The sequence below is a fragment of the Carcharhinus amblyrhynchos genome, chromosome 6 (assembly GCF_965287045.1).
Source record: "Carcharhinus amblyrhynchos chromosome 6, sCarAmb.v2.hapA, whole genome shotgun sequence".
Lineage (NCBI taxonomy): Eukaryota > Metazoa > Chordata > Chondrichthyes > Carcharhiniformes > Carcharhinidae > Carcharhinus > Carcharhinus amblyrhynchos.
Genome location: NC_137329.1, coordinates 77,561,711 through 77,580,250, shown reverse-complemented (window position 1 = coordinate 77,580,250; position 18,540 = coordinate 77,561,711). Strand labels below are relative to the sequence as shown.

Here is an 18,540-nt window from a genome sequence, read left to right as displayed (position 1 = left end):
GCGAGAGGGTTGCAAAGTTGCTTCCTGTATATTTATACAGTAAAAGAGGGATAGAGAAAAGAAAGATTCATATGCAGAGACCATGGAACATAATTATTGTTTCACATAGATTCCAAAATCAGAGTCCAATGAGGTGAAGTTAAAGTCATGGGATTGCAGATAGTGTCTCGAGATGAATAGAAAGCTGATTTCCAGACAGGAAGCAAAGAGCTGGAATACATGGGTCTTTTTCCGATTTGGCAGGCAGGGATCTGTGCAAGGATCCCACCTGTTCACATTATATATTAATGATTTAGACAAGGAAACTAAAATGTATTAATTGTGCTTGCAGTGTGCGCAACTTGCATTTGTTCAGCACCGTAATGTAATATAATGTCCAAAGGTACTACAAGGGTCGTAACCAGATAAAAATTGACACAGAATCAAAGAAGGAGACATTACAACAGGTGACAAGCTGCTTGGTCAAATGACCAGTTTTTAAGCAGGGTCTTAAAGGAAGAGCAAGAAGTGTGAAACAGAGGTTTAGCAGAGGGAATTCCAATGTCCAGAACTTGGATAGCAAATAATGCATGGGTGATGCACAAGAGGTGGAGATGCTGGTGTTTTTTTTTAAATTTTTATTCCAATTCAATCAAATCAAGTCCAATTCAGTGTCAAAGTTGAGACACTCCCGATGCAAGTTGACAAGACAGGGCTCTCACCTCTGGTTCTTGGGCTTGGTCCAAACTGATTGGAGTAGGCATAGCTCCTCCTCCAAGGCTTGATCTCATTTGCATCTTAGCCAAAAGGCCGAGATGCCGCTTTAAGAAATTCCTTCAAATGAAGCTAAAATGTAACCTAATGACTTCAGCCAAGCACAGCATGTCGATACTACACTTGATCTTAGCCAAAAGGCCGAGAAGCGACAGCGATAAGCAATTTAGTAAACATTCTCCAAGGCAGCCTTCACGACACACAACAGCGCAGAGTCACTGAGCAGAACTGATAGCCAAGTTCCACACACACGAGGATGGCCCTCAACCGGAATCTTGGGTTCATGTCACACTATTTGTAACCACCTGACTTGCCTGAACTTGCAACATCTCACTAACTGTCCTGTCTGGAGACAATATACATCTCTTTAACCTATGCTTAATGCTATCTCCACTCACATTGCCTGCATCTTTAAAAATTGATTAGCTGTAAAGACTTGCATTCTAATCAGTATTCTGTAAACTAAGTGTGTGCCTTTTATATGCCCTATTTTTGATCAGAACTCCCCACTCACCTGATGAAGGGGCAAAGCCCCGAAAGCCAGTGGCATTTGTTACCACATAAACCTGTTGGACCTTAAGCCGGTGTTGTGAGACTTCTTACTGTGATGCACAAGAGGTCAGAGTTGGAGGAACACAGATCTTGGAAGGTTGTTGAGCTAGAGGAGGTTAAAGGAGCTACAAGTTAGGATGTGGGCACACTCATTTTTAAACAAATCAGTCTTAAAATTAGAATCTCATGCTTTTTCTACTCTTCCAAACGCAAACATGCAGTGCAGTGCTGGCATTTACACCCTTAAAAAGGCCAGATTTGGTTATGTTACATAGAGGTGGTGCTGCATTGTGGTGCGGGAGAAAACAAGTAGGAGTAGAGATTTTAAGGGAAAAGAGAGAGAGAGAGAGGGAGCAAGGAATTGAGAGCAACAGAAGAATGAATGAGGTAATCTGGAGGAGTGAGAGATTAAGGGGCATCGATATGGAGGATTGAAAGAGGAAGGGAGATTGATTGAAGTTTGAAGTGTTGGGATTACAGTGGGGTGGGAGGGTGGGGAGTGAGGCTGGGAGGATAGAGGAACATGAGCACAAAGTGATTTTTTTTAAGTATGGCACTTTCTCGAGGAGGGATGTTTTTTTTTTGACCTTGGTCTTTGAAAGCTTGCTGGTATCTGAATGTTGTGGATGAGATATGAGATGTGGCCCAGTGCTTAAGCAGATTGCCACTTTGTCACAGGGATTTGTATTTCAATCTGATCTGAGCAATGGGGTGAACGTGAATTGTATTTATCCGTTTGTGCTATGTCAAAAAGTTCATTTTGAACAGTTGATTTTTTTCAGGCTTTAATGGCTATTATTGTGAGAAGCAAACACATATACAGCAAAATAGCAAGTTTTTTTAAGTTATGATTGAACTAGTTTGTCAGAAAAGAATAAATGGAGGCTTTGACGGTACCTACTTTTGATGGATGCTGTGGCTGAGCATTAGATGCTGTTGAGATGATGTTCACACAGTAAAAAGTCTGACAACACCAGGTTTTAGTCCAACCGATTTATTTGATAATAGACTCACAAGCTTTCGAGGCTTCCCTCTTCGTCAGGTGAATGGGGATTTCTGGCCTCGGACAGAGCATGTAAAGCACAGACAGTTTAGAGGTTACTGATTATTGACACACCACGAGATGATGTTCCCCAATGCTGACTTTCTTCACCTTTAATGAGTATGTTTTAAAAGAGAAGTCACTGGAGATGTGCAAAGACATTGGACTGGTGTTTTCTCTCATGATCATTTAAACACTGTTTTTGTATTTGATAGAAACCAGATTAAAATAAAGAAGGCCAATTACATTTCTAAAGTGGGACTTCAGTTTGTGCATTATTTATGGAGATGGCTAAGATGCAAAAGAATAAATGCACTAAGGCACCTCATACTGCATAAAATGTGTTCTTTTTTTGTCTGCGAAAAATGTCCTATGGAAAATTCTCGACTTACATAAAAAAGATCAGAGAATACACATTTCATAAAATACTGCAAGAGTGTCTTCACTTTCACAACCAAGCTAGTTTACTGTAATGTTGCTCTGGCTTGCATCAAGTGCGTAGGTAACAGAGATTGGAATATGATAATATTGTCGTAAAATTAAAATATTAAAGAGCTTTAAGACTAAATTATTGTACAATTGAATTTACTGTGCATATTATGCACAGAGGAAGTTCCTCAGGCACATGGGGTTAGAACTTTTGATTGTGTGAAGAGTAAACACCATGGACTGGTTGGGCAGAATGGCTTGATTCTACATTGTGATTTTGATGAGATAATGTGAATGATAAAGGTAAAATCACCAACATCCCTGTCTGCAAAATATTCTTTAAATCAAGGAGTGTAAAGCATTCACAACTTGTAATAGCAACCATTGTTCTTCTTTATTGCCTTTCCCTTTTACTGTTTTAAAAACTAAGTGATACCAACTGATTCTGCAGTTGAGTTCAATAGGTGTCAAGTCAATGTTTGATCCTAAATACTCACATTCATGCTTTCCCTATGTGTGAAGAAGTACTTCCCGACATCACCTTTAAATGTCTTGTCTCTAATTTTAAGTTTATGCCCCCTTGACCCCTGCTCTGCCAAACAGAGAAAATCTACCTTGTTAAATCCTTTACTTGTGTTAAATACCTCGATTAGATCATCTCTTTTACACGCCAGGAAATGCATACCAATTGTAAATAACCTGTCCTTATACATTAACCCTCTAGTTTTGGTATCACTCCTGGTGAATCCACATTGTTTCCCTTCTAAGGTCAAGATATCCTTCCTGAGGTGTGATGTCCAGAACTGAAGGCCAATTGCAGCGCCCAAAAAGCTCCACCTGTTTCAGCTAATCAGGGCCACAATTAGGGACTTACCCAGCCTGAGTAGCTATCACTCCCTTTTGGGCATTTAGCCTTCGAGCGGCAGAGCCACTTCTGTGTCTGACACTGTATATAGATATATATATATTCATTAATATTTCCATTCTAAGAAGAAGAATATATATGTCAGAAGTTGCATTTAATTGTAGTACTTAGATATTGTATTAAATGTGTTACATTAACTGTTTTGAAATGTTTCCATTCTTGCATGCAAAATTTATTTGAGACTCTCTGCAGGATTCACTTAAATTATTTGCGTTGCGAAGGTAAAATCTCACATTCATATTTAAAATGATCAGAGACCATCAATGGTAATATAATGCAGTGAGCAACTGAGCAGAAATTTTGCACAAAATGCATTCAGCAGATCAAGAGAATTTGTGTTTGCATTTTCATTTAAGTTAATCATAAGCTTTCTAGTGTGGCAGTTTTATATATTAAAAGAAAAAAAAGTCATTTGCAAATTGAATGCCTATTGAATCTCTTTATTCAATCACTGTAACCATAGAAACATACCCAAGTTGCAACACATCAGATTTCGGGCATGATCCATCATGTTCCTGGTTAGGTTCTTAGTTTATTCTTTGTATGTTGAATTTTGATGAGTGGCTCCACAGTTCTGGCGGAAGTCAGTAATGGGCCAGCAAATGCAGTACGGCAATCAAATACTTCTCTCTGCCTCATTGCTTGCACCCTTTCCCCATTAGCCCGTCCCAAGGAAAACCACCGGTCAGCATCACCACTTCGAAAAGCCACCCGGGACGACCTACAAGATCCAACCCAAGCAGCATGTGAGTATTTGACATACCAGGACAAGCACGCACTCTTCAGTGCAGTGGAAGGGCTCATGCTGTTCCTTTCATTAACATGTCCGAACCAGTTACTGTAAGCTAATTCAGCCTCAATCTATTGCTTTCTTATTTTATCTCTTTAACTGCTTGTATAGTTAACAGTTCAATAATTAAAGATTTTAACTGGAGGAGGTTATTTCTGTAGCTATTGAGCTTTAAGAGGATGCTTTAATGATTTCTGTTTTTTAATTGTGGAAATGCTCTCAAATGAGACTTTAAAGTTGTGCATGAAATTTGACAGTATTTTGAAAACTTTGAAAGTGGTGGGACAGGGATTCACCAACGCCAGATTTCTGAGCTGTGCAAAGTGTAATAAAGAGTAGTTGATTTTTAAAAAAATGCCAAGTGTAAATATTCAGCCAAGAAAGTTGAATCTAAAATGTCTCAAATGTGCATTGTTCATGATTTTATGGTAAACCATGTTACCTTATATAGACAAGTGAAACAAATGCCTTTCCTACCTTGAGAAAATGCTGGAAACGCTCACCTGGGTCTGGCAGCATCTTAGTAGAGAGAAAGTCAATGACCTTTTACCGGAACTGAAAAATATTAGAGATGAACAGCTTTTGGAAATGAGAACTGGACATTCTGTCACATTTTAAGCTTCCTGTAAATATCTCTTTGTTCTCATGTTAGTCCCTTTATTACCTTTTTTGCCTTGGATGATGATCAATTCTTTTGTCATTTAATTGTTCCAGCTTTCTACCATATTACATATGTCTCCAAGTTGTTCTTTTGCCTCCTCCCCCCTCATTCCCTAGTTCTGCTATTACTTAAAAGCTATTCATCTCCAACATCCCTCAGTTCTAGTGAAAGATACTGATCTGAAACATTAACTCAGTTTCTTTCTCTGTCAGATGCTGTCTGACCCACTGAGTGTTTAAGCATTTTATCTTTTTTTCTCAGATTACCAGTATCTGTAATATTTTGCTTTTGTACATCCTAATTATTTGTATTTAAAAGTGTAGCCAGATGCATATTGGCTTAATTGTCCCACCAGTGGCCCCCATTGTTATCAAATTCTAAATAAATTGTTGGTAATTTTCAAACCACATTTGCAGCATGGCAGCTAGCTTTGTGATCCAGGACATCATCTTTGTGATTTGTTGGAAACTAGTGAGTTGAAACGTAAGATTGTTTCACTACACTTTCACTTGAGGTTTTCTCTGTCTCTCTCTCTGGAAAGCTGCAGCTGTTGGAGCTCATGTTAAGGAGAGAAGTGTTAAACGGGACAGCCTCAAACAACACAAAGGTGATGGCAGCCTCATCACGTGGTGAGTCTTCAGCTCTAAGATTGAGGCAGGAATAATGGGATGGACCTTTAATGAGGACTCCAGCAGCAGAAAGTGCAGAGCAGTTGCATATCCCTTCAGTGTTTGCAAAATGCCTACTAATAAGAATTGAGATATGTAGGCAGTTTGTAATGAAATGAGGAAATCAGATCAAGTGTTTGAACAAAGAGATGATGACGGTCACTAAATTGTCACTGTGCCCTGAAGTTCAAACTGATTAACAAGACTATGTTCCTTTACAGCTCTGATAATATCTACTGTCCATTCCCTTCCTCCCTGTTTTCTCATGTTACTTTTCTAATGTAATGGGGTATGGGATAGCCAGGGATTGAATGACATTCACATAAGCGTATCTGCTTTGCCATCAATAACTCAAGACTTTATTCGCGAAGCACTGAAAGGGTATAATTGTTACACTATTAAAGCTAACCTATTAATTGTGCACACAGAGTTCTATAAATAAGCCACCACTTTGTGTTGTTTGATTGATGAAAGATCTTGTTCACCACCCTCCCCCTCCCCTTTGCAGACAATCAAATTCTGACTTGGTCAATCTGTTACAACATATTTTGAAATGTTTTCTTCTCCTGTGTACGGTGAGGAGTTGGGGTGGGGTTCTCCCTCGATGTATTTAGAATGTTCGTGAGGATCAGCATGCATAGATTTTTATTGGTTGGAGCAACAGCAAAGCAGATCAAATATTGCTATTTATGATATTATATACTACTTTGTGGTGGTGACGTGGCATTACTATTTAGTTGTGTGATGACCTTGTTCAGTGGTAGTGGTATGTGGAAGACAGTGGACCAAGGTGCAAAAACCAAGCACTTAAGCAAAAATAAAACTGTTTCCTACTAATTTCAAGGGGAATTTGCTCCCTGTGCAGATACTTAAGACTGGATGGTTCCTCGTGACCCTTACTATTGTGATACTCAGTAAGATCTAGCTGACTGATTAACAAGGTCTGCTGGATGTTGAAGCATCTTCATTGTGTCAAATGCATGAAAGAATAACTCATGAAATTAGATTCCTTTCGTGGACGCCAGATTGTCAAAGTAGGAGAGTTGTGCACGGGTGTGAAATGGTCCACACATGAACAGTGACGATGCATATTTCCCAGAGAGCAGTGAAAAAACTGCAAGAAAATGTCGAAATTAGGTTAGATATTCAGTTGTGTAGAATAACTATCTTTTTATATTGCTCAGCGAGTATTTTTTGCATGCAGCAACCATCCACACGTCTTGAATCTTCAACCCAGTTGCTAAAATACCTGCACCTGTAGAACTTCTATTTGTGGCGTGCGCACATTGTACCTCTAATCAGTGAACTTAGGCACAGGTTACCAAAGTGTAAGAACCTCACCTGTGTATGCCAAGGTATTGTTGCATTTGAAAAACTAAAGATGTGTAGTGTACTAAAACAGAGCGCTGGTACATTTCCTATTGCTCATTCAGTTAGGAACACCTTATCAATTGGGGTGTTGCTTTGTGGGATTATTTGGAAAATTCCCTTCTTTTGATTTGATTTATTATTGTCACATGTATTAGCATAGAGTGAAAAGTATTGTTTCTTGCGTGCTATACAGACAAAACATACCGTTGATAAAGAAAGTGCCGAGTGCAGAATGTGGTGTTGCAGTCATAGCTAGGATGTAGAGAAAGATCAACTTAATGCAAGGTAAGTCCATTCAAAAGTCTGACAGCAGCAGGGAAGAAGCTGTTCTTGAGTCGTTTGGTACATGACCTCAGACATTTGGATCTTTTTTCCAATGGAAAAAGCTCTTATCAACAAACCAGCATATCCATTTGTAAGCCAGGCTGTACACTGTCAGCAGTAATCAGGAGCGTTATAGATTGGCTTTAGTTATCAGATTATCAAGTGTGCCACCTGGAAGTTCACTTACTTGCTGTTAAAAGTTTGGAATTACGTCAGCTTGGAGCCACCTCAAGCCAATGAGGGTTTACTTAACTTCTTCATTCCCCTGTCCCCTTAGGGTGATAGCCATCAGTTCACAACTGGATCTTTCTTTTAAGGATACCCATGGAAGCGGTTAAAGCATGCGCAAATGATATTTATACAACATTTGTATCACAAATGAAGGGTCTATTTCCATTTCTAAATCAGATCCGCTGGATCATAGAAATTTTAGAAGATGATTTGGTGGGGCCATCATACCTGTGCAATCAATTGGATTCCTGTTTACTGATCCCAACAACATTTGTTCAGATAACTTTATTGATGTAATTCCAGAGATTTCTGATAGAATAAGTACAAATGGTCACAGAAATACAAGTTTGTTTAAAGATTTAATTATGTGCCTGCTTCACAGACTTGGTCCAGTTACATTGACAGTTACTTCCACACAAACCAATAAAATTAACTTTTGCAAATTTGGTTAAATGGAAATCATTTTATTCACATTGGTTTGGTGTGTTTGGCTTTGCATTTTGTCACAAGAGATTAGTCCCCCTGTATATTTGCAACATTTCTATAAAGCTTTGTTTGCAACGTCTACAAAATTTCAGTAGTTAAATTTTGTCCTATTAATCTAACTATAATTCATGCAAAATAATTGCTATGAAACTTAGTGCAATCTTATAGAAATTAACTTTTCCTGCACTTTGTGCTTACCCAAGTAAGGGATGTTAGTACTGGAAAACTGTGTTTTCTTTGCCGGCCTATCATCGGCATCAATTGTGTTCCAAATGGATTGGATTTGATGCTGGATGAAGCTCTTCATGGTAACATGTTGAAACATCAAACCATTGAAATGCACCCTACAACCCTTAAGCATGATGTTTCCATTTCCCAAACCAACACATCTGCTTGTGAGGTTACCAATTTGTGCACTGGAAACTTTGATGCTACCTACATTCATTCCCATGGGATCCAGGCCATTACTGACTGGCTGTCAGTACCAAAGGATGTATGTTTAACTGCTGTGTAACCCAATTCTTTTTAATACAACATTTGGCCAAGTTGATTTTTATTTTATGTTATGTGCCATGAATGAGACAGTGATTGGGCAGCATGCTCTCAGTCTCAGCAATGCAGTTCCATGGCACTTTACAATAATTGTTTGACAATTGCCTTGAATGCCTTCATTTTTGAGTGAAATAATGTGAAGTGGATGCTAGACAGTTTCTCACAACAGCAATTCCTGCAGTTTGGGATTTGACGTCTTCTGGTTATGGGATCAGTGTGTCTCATTACACCAGCAGGCTGCATGCTAATTCTAGACCTGCATATAGTTAAGAGATCTGCAAACTCAATTTTGCTGCCAAATCGCTTCCACAATATAAACTTAGCCTTTTATATATTGTAACTGAATTTCTGTAAAAAGGCCCTCCCATTGACATAAAGTCCAGTTTTTTTGTCTGCAGTTTTCACCTTTATGCCTGACAGAGAGGAAGAAGAGTACGTACTTAGTCTCACTAAGCAGTCCAGTTGTTGACCCATAGACAATGCCTTCTTCAACCTGAGAGGTAGGAAGCAGAGAACGAGATGCAAATTTTACTCACCCATTGCACATTCTTACTTGGATCTTCTAGTTTTTTTTCTTGTTATTCCCAACTATCTACATCTTCTAGCAATAGAAAAATGAATTGGGTGTGGTACTGAAAGGCCATTTTACTATCTCAAAACTACCTCATGGGCTTGAGTCCTTGCAGATTATTAGTCATAGTGATGGCAGCAAGAAGTGTCTGATTCATTTTTAATTATGCTCATGCTTTCTATAGTACACAGCCAACAGATTGAGTGGATTTTTTTTAAAGATTACTATGGTTTAAAGGACACCAGCTATCTGAAATGTATCACCTTCTAATCTGAGTAGGACCTAGTGTCATGATTTTTAAACCTTCTCAGATCACTGCTGTGAAAACTGACCTGTCTCTCGAGGGCTTATTTTTGTTTTGTCCTCTGGACTATTTCAATCCTTAGAAGTCAAGTCCTTGTATTTGCTCACTAACTAAGTTTTTAAGATGCCTTTTGTGCTGATAGCTGGCCTGAAACAGTTTCATTAAAAATCAGAAATGTTTGTGAAATTCAAGATTTGACTAAAAGATTCAAAGGCAGGTTGGTTCCTTCAGTGTGCAAGTACTGAGTAGCTTGCATCCCAACTATTTTGCTGCCAAGTTCAAAAATATGTCTTTACACATTGATGGCAGCACTTTGACATTATAAGTTACTGCTAACTCCAAGAACCATTGACTGGATCTTCAGAAGCTGTGGACGTTATGGGCTTATACATTTCTTGTACATTGATTCAAAATCAATGTGGTGGCAAAAAACAAGAGTGCATGCATTTATCTTTCAGTCACTCCAGTGGTCGAGCCTGTGTTGCACAGCACCAAAAGCCTGCATATTAGAAAACTTAACCGACTGCTTTGCATGCTTTTAAGTCCTGAGGGAGTTGATTCACCATATGCATTATTTAACTGAGAAATTTCAGACTTACCCAGAAGGCTTCCCTCTCTTTTTATTAGCACTAATTGTTTTTGATTTTGGCTGCAACCTTGGCTCAGGATAAGCTCATTCATGTTCAAGCCCCACTTTAGCATGATGCATATATAATTTCTACCGACATTCCAGTGCTGCACTGTTGGAGGCACTGTTTTTCAGATAAGACATCAAACCACCTGACCTCATGTCTGTTATTTTGACTGAACGGAGAAGGTTTTATGATCTTATTTGAAAAAGTATATGGGAATTTTCCCATGTGTCCTCAGCCAAAACTTCAAAAATAGATTACCAGATTATTTGTATTATTTATGTTTGAGGGACCTTGCTATGTGAAATTTGGAACCACTTTTCTCTCCATTGCAACAATGAGCACCTTCAAAAGTACTTAATTGACTGCTTTAAGATATCCAAAGACTGCCAAATATGCTATAGAAATGCAAGTTATTTCTGTTTGCTGTTTGTGAGACCTTGCTGTACGCAAATAGGCTGCTGCATTTGTCAACCTAACAATGTAAATCTTGAAAAGAAATTCATTTGACTGTGAAGTGTCAGTGGAATTTCTGAGGCTTTGGAAAGTATTATGTGAATGCAAGTTGTTCTTCTGCAGAAAATGAAAGGTTGGAGGTAAATATATTCTATCTGCTGTCCACAGCAATCATCCTTTTTGTGCCATCAGCTTCTTGTCATCAGATGTCACAAAGCTCTCCTCTAGCTCCATGGCAGGGTTTCCTTTTCACTCTACTTAACGGATTGAGAGTGCCATTGACTCATTTTCAGGAACTCCATGGAAAGATTATAATACATTGTACTGTTCTCCATTTTACTATCAGGAATGGAGCATAATTATGGGTTGGTGAAATCTTTGCTTTGTGTCCACATAGAATTGTGGAGCAAGACTAATCCATCCAGTTGTGGATTTGTGTCTTTTGCTACATTGGCTATGCCAAGAGAAAACATTTTAACTGCACAAGCGAATCAAAAATTGCTTCTTGTGACTGGACCAGTTTGAGCCAATGATTTGAGAACGTTATGGAAAGAGTATGTTGATTTATGTGCTTTTTGATATGCACATAGTCCTACTTATGATGTTGTTTCTGTTTCTTATCAATTGGAGTTTAAATCTGAATTACGATGATTTCTGAACATTATTAAATGTTCTCCCTGCTCCTCTTTACCCACCTACAGCTTCTTCCTTTGCAACTTTAGTTCACATTTTGGCAGTGAAAACAAAACATTTTAATGAATCAAATTGGCCTTTTTTTAAATTTCTTTTAGCTGTGAAGGTTGATAACTCTCCACTGAGGCCTGAGGCACCAAAGGCTCTTCTCCTATATGGAGCTTCAGCCAGCGATTCTGCTATCTAATTCTTATTCCTTTAGGAGCAGCAACTGGCCACAACCTGGCACCTTTTGATGCAACATCTGTCTCTGCAACATAACAGCAAAAGGTTTTAGCTCATTGAGTCTTTTTTCCTAATGGCTTCAGGTTATGAGTGGTATCAAAGCCTGGAAATTCTGCTGATGATCCAATTTGTCTGGTGCTGTGATCATTGTTTTGCTGTTCTCGCAATTTTAATTAAACATTCACAGATCCTTGTGGAGCGATGACTTGAAAAGCTTTTTGTGATTTATCCTCAGGCAAGATTTTTTCTTTTTTTCAAATTTTCTCTTCTGTGTGCAACATTCATCCATTATTAGGGTACAGCCTCTCAAGTAGCCTCTGCTAACTTACTCCACATTTTTTTTACTTTCACTGGAATGGAGCTGCATGTTTCTTGCCTAGACTTCCAATCTGGGTCTGCTGAGAAATGTACAATTCAGCATTTGTGGTCTGGAGGTCAGTGATGTAGTGGCCCAGAAGTTAGAATTGGTTTTAATTCTTCCAACTCTTTCTGGATAACTATACTGCCTGGAGAGTCGAAACCATCCAAAGTTTCCAAATTAAATCAGATTTTCAGATGGTTCCAGGTACAGGATAATTGCTCAGTGAAAGCTTAAACTTGCAGGGAATTCCTATGCAGTCCTTTCTTTTTTTCTTTCTGTATAAGCTATACAGATGTGGGCATTTTTTGATTGAGAACTGGGTTTACATTTAAAAGAGAGTGAGCTGGGACATTGGGGTAGTGGTGCATTCCTCCCCTTCCTCCATTCTCACTGATATACACTGATTCTCAGTCCACCAGTAACTCAAATTTAGCATTACCACGCATATGTTCAAACCTCACAGGACAAACGCCTGTTTACCTCTGTAACCTCCTCCAACCATAGTGGAGTCCAAGAACTCTCCGTTCCTTCAGTATCAGCCTTTTCTTTCACCTTGCTATTAGTAGCTCTGCCTTCAACTGCCTAGCCTTAGAATTCTCTTTCTAGACCTGCCACCTGTCTCTCCTCCTACTTTGGCTCAATCACTATTTCTGCCTAATCACACTCCTGTGAAACACCTCAGGACATTTTGCTACATTAAAGGTGCTTCATAAAGTCGAGATGTTGTTGAAAAACCTTTTGGTCTTAAACACCAACTTAGTAAAAACACTACAAAGTTTTATTATTAATGATCAATTCAAAGTGCAGCAAGGGAACAAAATATAGTTGATAAAGATTTTGAGGCATGGAAAATCAGTAAGAGATGAATTGGTGGGAGGAGAAGCAATGAACTTCCGAAGGCTGCTTTTCACGACACCCGTGCTTTTAACTTTGAAGTGCTGTACAACTCAAGAAAAACATTTCCCCCAGCATATTATGAAGAATGTACCTGTAGTGTTGGAGACTCAGGATTACTGCCAAATCTGAAAACATGCATCCTCAGTTCTCTAGGAGTCAAGCTGGCCTCCATTACCTTTCATGATGAAGACCTACAAGTGAAAGCCAGTAAATAATGTCTTAAACTGTGAATCATTACACTACAACCATTGCTTTCAGAAAACCATGATCTGTAATCTCATGGCCCAGAATATTCTCTATTCTACCATTACCACCAAGCCAAGGGATTGACTCTGGTTCAATGATGAGTACAGGAGAGCATGCCAGGAGCAACACAAGGTATACCCTAAAAATGAGGCGTGAACCTGGTGAAGCTACAACACAGGACCTCTTGCCAAATAACATGAGCAGCAAGTGAATGAGAGAGCTAAGCAATCCAACAGATCAAATCTAAGCTCTGCAGTCCTGCCTTGATTGGTAATGGACAATTAAAACAACTCACTGGAGTCTATTCTTGATTATTAGTAAAAGTGATGGAAAGGCTCATCAATAGTGCAATCAAGCGGCACTTGTTTAGAACATAACATGCTCACTAATGCTCAGTTTGGGTTCCACCAGGTCACTCAACTCCTGACCTTATTCCAGCCTTGGTTCAAGTGTGGACAAGAGTGCTGAACTCTAAAGGTGAGGTGAGAGTGACCACCCTTAATATCGAGACCGCATTTGACTGAGTGTAATATTAAGGATCTCCGGCAAATATCCCATCCTCAAAAGATAAGGCCTTAGCATTCGCAATGATCTTCAGCTGGAAATGCTGAGTGGATGCTCCATCTCGGCCTTCTCTGGAGGTCCAAGCATCACAGATGCCAGTCTTCAGCCAATTTGATCCATTCCACAATTGCTGAAGGTACAGGATACTGCAAAGGCTATGAGCCCTGACAATATTCCAGCAATAGTATTGAAGACTTGTGCTGCAGAACTTCTTGTGTCCTTAGCCAGGCTATTCCAATACAGCTACAATACTGGCACCTACCCAGCAATGTGGAAAATTGCCCAGGTATGTCTTGAATACAAGAAGCAGGTCAAATCTAACCTAGCCAATTACAGCCTCATTAGTCTACTCTTAACCATCAGTAAAGTGACTGAAGAACTCATCAATAGTACAATCAAGCGGCACTTGCTTAGCAATAACCTGCTCACTGACGCTCAGTTTGGGTTTTGCCAGGTTACTCAGCTCCTGACCTCATTATACCTTGGTTCAAACGTGGACAAAAGAGCTGAACCCCAGTGATGAGGTGAGATTCACTACCCTTGATATCAAGACCACATTTGACTGAATGTAACATCAAGGAGGCCTAGCAAATCTGGAGTCAGTGGAAATCAGGGGGAAAGCTCTTCACTGGTTGGACTCATTCCTAGCACAAAGGAAGATGGTTGTGGTTGTTGGAGGTTCAACATCACTGCAGGAGTTCCTCAGGGAAGTCACTTAAGTCCAACCATCTTCAATTGTTTCATTGATGACCTCCTTTCTTTCTATCCTAAGGTCAATTGCACAATGTTCAGCACCATTTGTTACTCAGATATTGAAGCAGTCCATGTCCAAATGCAACATAACCTGGACAATATACAGGCTTGGGCTGACACGTGGCAAGTAACATTTGCACCATATTATCACCAGGCAATGATGATCTCCAGTAAGAAAGGATCTAACCATCGCCCCTTGGCATTCAATGACATTACCATCAGCTTTGTGCACTCATCATCAACTGCCCCTGCAGCCTTTCATAGATTTTAACCTATGACAAAAGGGACGAGCAATGTAAATTTAAGGCAATTTTCTTCTTTTTCTCTCAAATTCATAAACCTGGTGCTGGTAACATTGCTTTAACATTCTGATTAGCGATGTTAGGTTTTGTTAAAGGAATGCAAAATGGTCCTGATTGGAAAGTCAGCAAATTTATTATTTATCCAAAGATAATTGCTTTCTCATGTCCCATGTGCAGTTTCATTTGTCTTTTTCGTGGATGGTTTGCTCAGCAGCAAGGTTATCTCACAAGACCCTGTATCTGTACTAATAAAGTGACTTACCCCAGCTATGTCGTGTGGATATACCACTCTTTTCAGTGACTTTAATGTGCAGTCATCCCTGAACCTGAAGCAGATGGAGCTTCCATATTTATTGACCTGACTTCAACCCTTACTGCTGACTGAATCCAAATAACCAAATTCAATCAATTCATTCCACATACTGTGGACATGCGATCACTGTCCAGCGCAGTGAATTAAATGAGCACACGATGAGTTTATTCATTAATATACTGAAACTTCTTGAGACCAGTACAATTCCCTCAGACTGACCAGTTTTTGTCATCTTCCCCTTCCAAGCGTCTGTCACGTATTGCCTCAAAAACCCTGTTTAGTTTGGATAACTTATTGTTAAATGATACTTTGAACCACATAGAATTTATGTCATAGAATCCCTACAGTGCAGAAGGAGACTATTCAGCCCATCGCATCTGCACCAACTACAACCCTACCCAGGCCCTATTCCTCCTACCCCTCATATTTACTTTGAAGAACCTCCCTGACACGAAGGTTAATTTAACATGGTCAATGAACCTACCCCACACATCTTTTAACTGTGGGAGGAAACCGGAGAACCCAGAGGAAACCCACACAGACACAAGGAGAATGTGTAAACTTCACACAGGCCGTGATCTGAGGCCAGAATTGAACCCAGGTCCCTGGCGCTGTGAGGCAGCAGTGTGAACCACTGTGCCACCGTGTTGCCCCACATCTGAAGCACCTGTTAATAATACCCCAGACATTCCTGGGGTTCATTATTCTTCCATTCCTGTCATCTGCCAGGTCTGCAAAATGTGTGATTTTTCTGTTGAATTGAGACCGGCAGCCCATACTTGAACGGTCTTAAAATGCTGCAAGTATTGAATCCTCCATCTTTTGTGTCCTATTTGTACCTAGGATGCCCTGGAAATGAGTACTTTACCAGAATTTTTTTTAAACTTAGGACATCTGATCCAAAAGTATGTTTCTGACCAAGAATAAAACTCTGGTTAAAAACAGGAACGTATCCTGGTGCAACACTTCAGCACAGTCCGACGACTTGAAAGCGAGCTCTGAACCAGGAATTTCCAAATATAATTTCTGCAATCTTCTATCAAATCTGTGAAATTCCATGGTATATTCTTCTTTGGCAGTCTTGTGAAATGGGGAGCCACTTTTGTATATTTTTCTCATTCAAGGGGCAGATGAGCAAACTTCTGAAGGATAAGGTTGGGCACAAAAGTTGAATTTCAAAATAAGTTGCGATTTTAAGGAAAGAAACATTTGCCAAACAAAAGTACAGCAATGTCAGAGCAATAAATTTAGTTAAAAGAATTATCAGCATGTTAGATGGTCAATGTATGTGGGTGAGTGATTTTTAATGCATGTGTATTTTGGTTTGATTTATTATTGTCATATGTATTAGTATATAGTGAAAAGGATTCTTTCTTGCAGTAATCAAGGTGAGAAAATGTCATCCCAAATACCTCCATCTGTATCCTAACTCACACTGAGTTCCATTTTCTTTCATAAATGGTGTATTTTGTTAAAGATACAGAGATGATGGGCATTGTGTGATTAAAGATTGGGATCACGCAGAGAACCAGCTGAGATCCTGGGTTAAGAGTAAGTCCAGGGAGGCCAGGGTCAAGTCGGAGACTGGAACGTTATGGTTGAGTCAAGGCCCACGTGGGCAAAGCTTTGGTAGACCTGGGGAAGAGATGGTGCAATGATGAATACAGGGAATAAGTGAGTAGGAGAGTGAGTGAGTACAGACAAAGTACACTGTTTATTGAAAAAGAAAGGAGAGGGTGCAGAATGTAATATTACAGTCATTGATAGTATGTGTTGCTGAATGGTGGTAAGAATAAGAAACTAGACTGGGCGTAAAATACACCCTCATTTATCCAGCAAGTTCATTCAAGCTCTCAGAAACATCCGCCCACCTCAGCCCTTATAAGCAAGTCCCTACCCACTCTGTCCCTCTCAAACATTCATCATCCCCATCCCTTGCATTCACACCCACTTGCTGCCTCCACACAAGCTCACTCATTCCCTTCAATACACCTGCTCATTCCCACACACAAACACTCACTCCCTCCCCTACTCACTCATTCTCTTGTATTCATTCAAAGTCTACCAAAGCTTTGCCCACCTGGGCCTTGACTCGACCATAATGTTCCAGTCTCTGACTTCAGCTGGTTCTCTGCGTGATCCCAATCTTTAATCACATAATGCCCATCATCTCTGTATCTTTAACAAAATATACCATATGTGAATCATTTATGAAAGAAAATGGAACTCAGTACGAGTTAGGATACAGACAGAGGTATTTGAGATGACATTTTCTCACCTGAGTGTTGGAACCAAAAGACTAAATTAATGTCACCTCGAAAAACAGGACAGATTGCTTTTCCAACACTGTACTTCATGCAATATTGTCTAAATCTGTTTTTAAGAAAGGGTGTAAACTTCTAAAATATTACACCATGACTTTCTACAAATGTATTTTATTTTTATCAATTCAAACTAAAACCATATTACTTATTTTATAGCAGTCCAAGTTTATCAATGCCATCATGGATGATTGAGTCATTTCTTGCTCCTGCCCCCACCTCCAATCTGTTGTTCTGCTGCTCCAGGGGATCCAACCAATTATACATTCCAGGCAGAAATTCTTTACTTTTGTGAAATCAAGTAATCTTGCTTCCAGTTTCCAGCAGAGCTCTATCCCCTAGAGCCACAGCAGGTTCAAGAAAGAGCAGGGAGGTTGCCAAGGTAACTGGGGGCGTAGAAAAGACATCCCCAGTTTGGACTCAGCAAAGAAGGGAGAAGAATGCCTGCTTAAAGTGCAAGAAAGAGGAAAGGGATTACATGCCAATTTAAATTATGGAGGTGGGAGAGAGTGTTAGTGTCTGCTGAGCAAAGTGGAAAGGATGAATACCAGCTAGAGTTGAGAGGAGAAAATGTCAGTATACAGTGCACTGAAGAGTCTGAATACGGTGTACTGAGAAGTCAAAAGATAACTAATGTTGCAGGCTACTGTAAATTGAGAAGGGAGGAAAATGTTTCTGTCACTGGTGACCAGGTCAACAGCCCGGAATCTCCAATCACTGGATGGTCATTACCTCCCTCGCCCCACCCAGGATGCACTAAAGGAGCCTCTGGCGATCCTAATGCACTAACTACAGGGGAATTTTCCAGAAAGGTTGGACTGATGATGGGGAACTCCCCTGAATCTGGAACCCTCCAAAATCGTTCCAACTGTGAGTTACGATCATAAACTCTAAAATCCAAGATGGTGCCAGAGTGAAGCGACAACTTGCAAGCCGTGCCTAGCATACCCTCTAGTTCTATCTTTTATTCTTGTTCTATGCTTCTAAAACTCTATTCTAACTCTTCTAAATTTTCTAGCAATGATTAAGTTGATCTTTCTCTACACCCTAGCTGACACTGCATTCTGCATCCTCTCCTTTCCTTCTCTATGTACAGTATGGCTTGTCTGTATAGCGTT

At 39.7% G+C, this 18,540-nt stretch overlaps 1 protein-coding gene and 1 pseudogene across 6 annotated transcripts in view; one reads left to right on the top strand and one right to left on the bottom strand.

The window, feature by feature from the left end:
• Positions 1–18,540, top strand: part of yaf2 (YY1 associated factor 2) — a 186,306-nt gene that overhangs the window by 82,964 nt on the left and 84,802 nt on the right. For 4 of the 6 annotated variants that reach the window (XM_080190741.1, XM_080190738.1, XM_080190737.1 and 1 more), the window contains one exon: positions 4,364–4,447. The exons of the other annotated variants lie outside the window; for them this stretch is intronic. In XM_080190741.1, coding sequence (XP_080046867.1) covers positions 4,364–4,447 — 84 coding nt within the window. The remainder of the gene's footprint in view (positions 1–4,363; positions 4,448–18,540) is intronic. 6 annotated transcript variants of the gene reach the window in all.
• On the bottom strand, positions 766–906 carry LOC145344663 (U2 spliceosomal RNA; annotated as a pseudogene).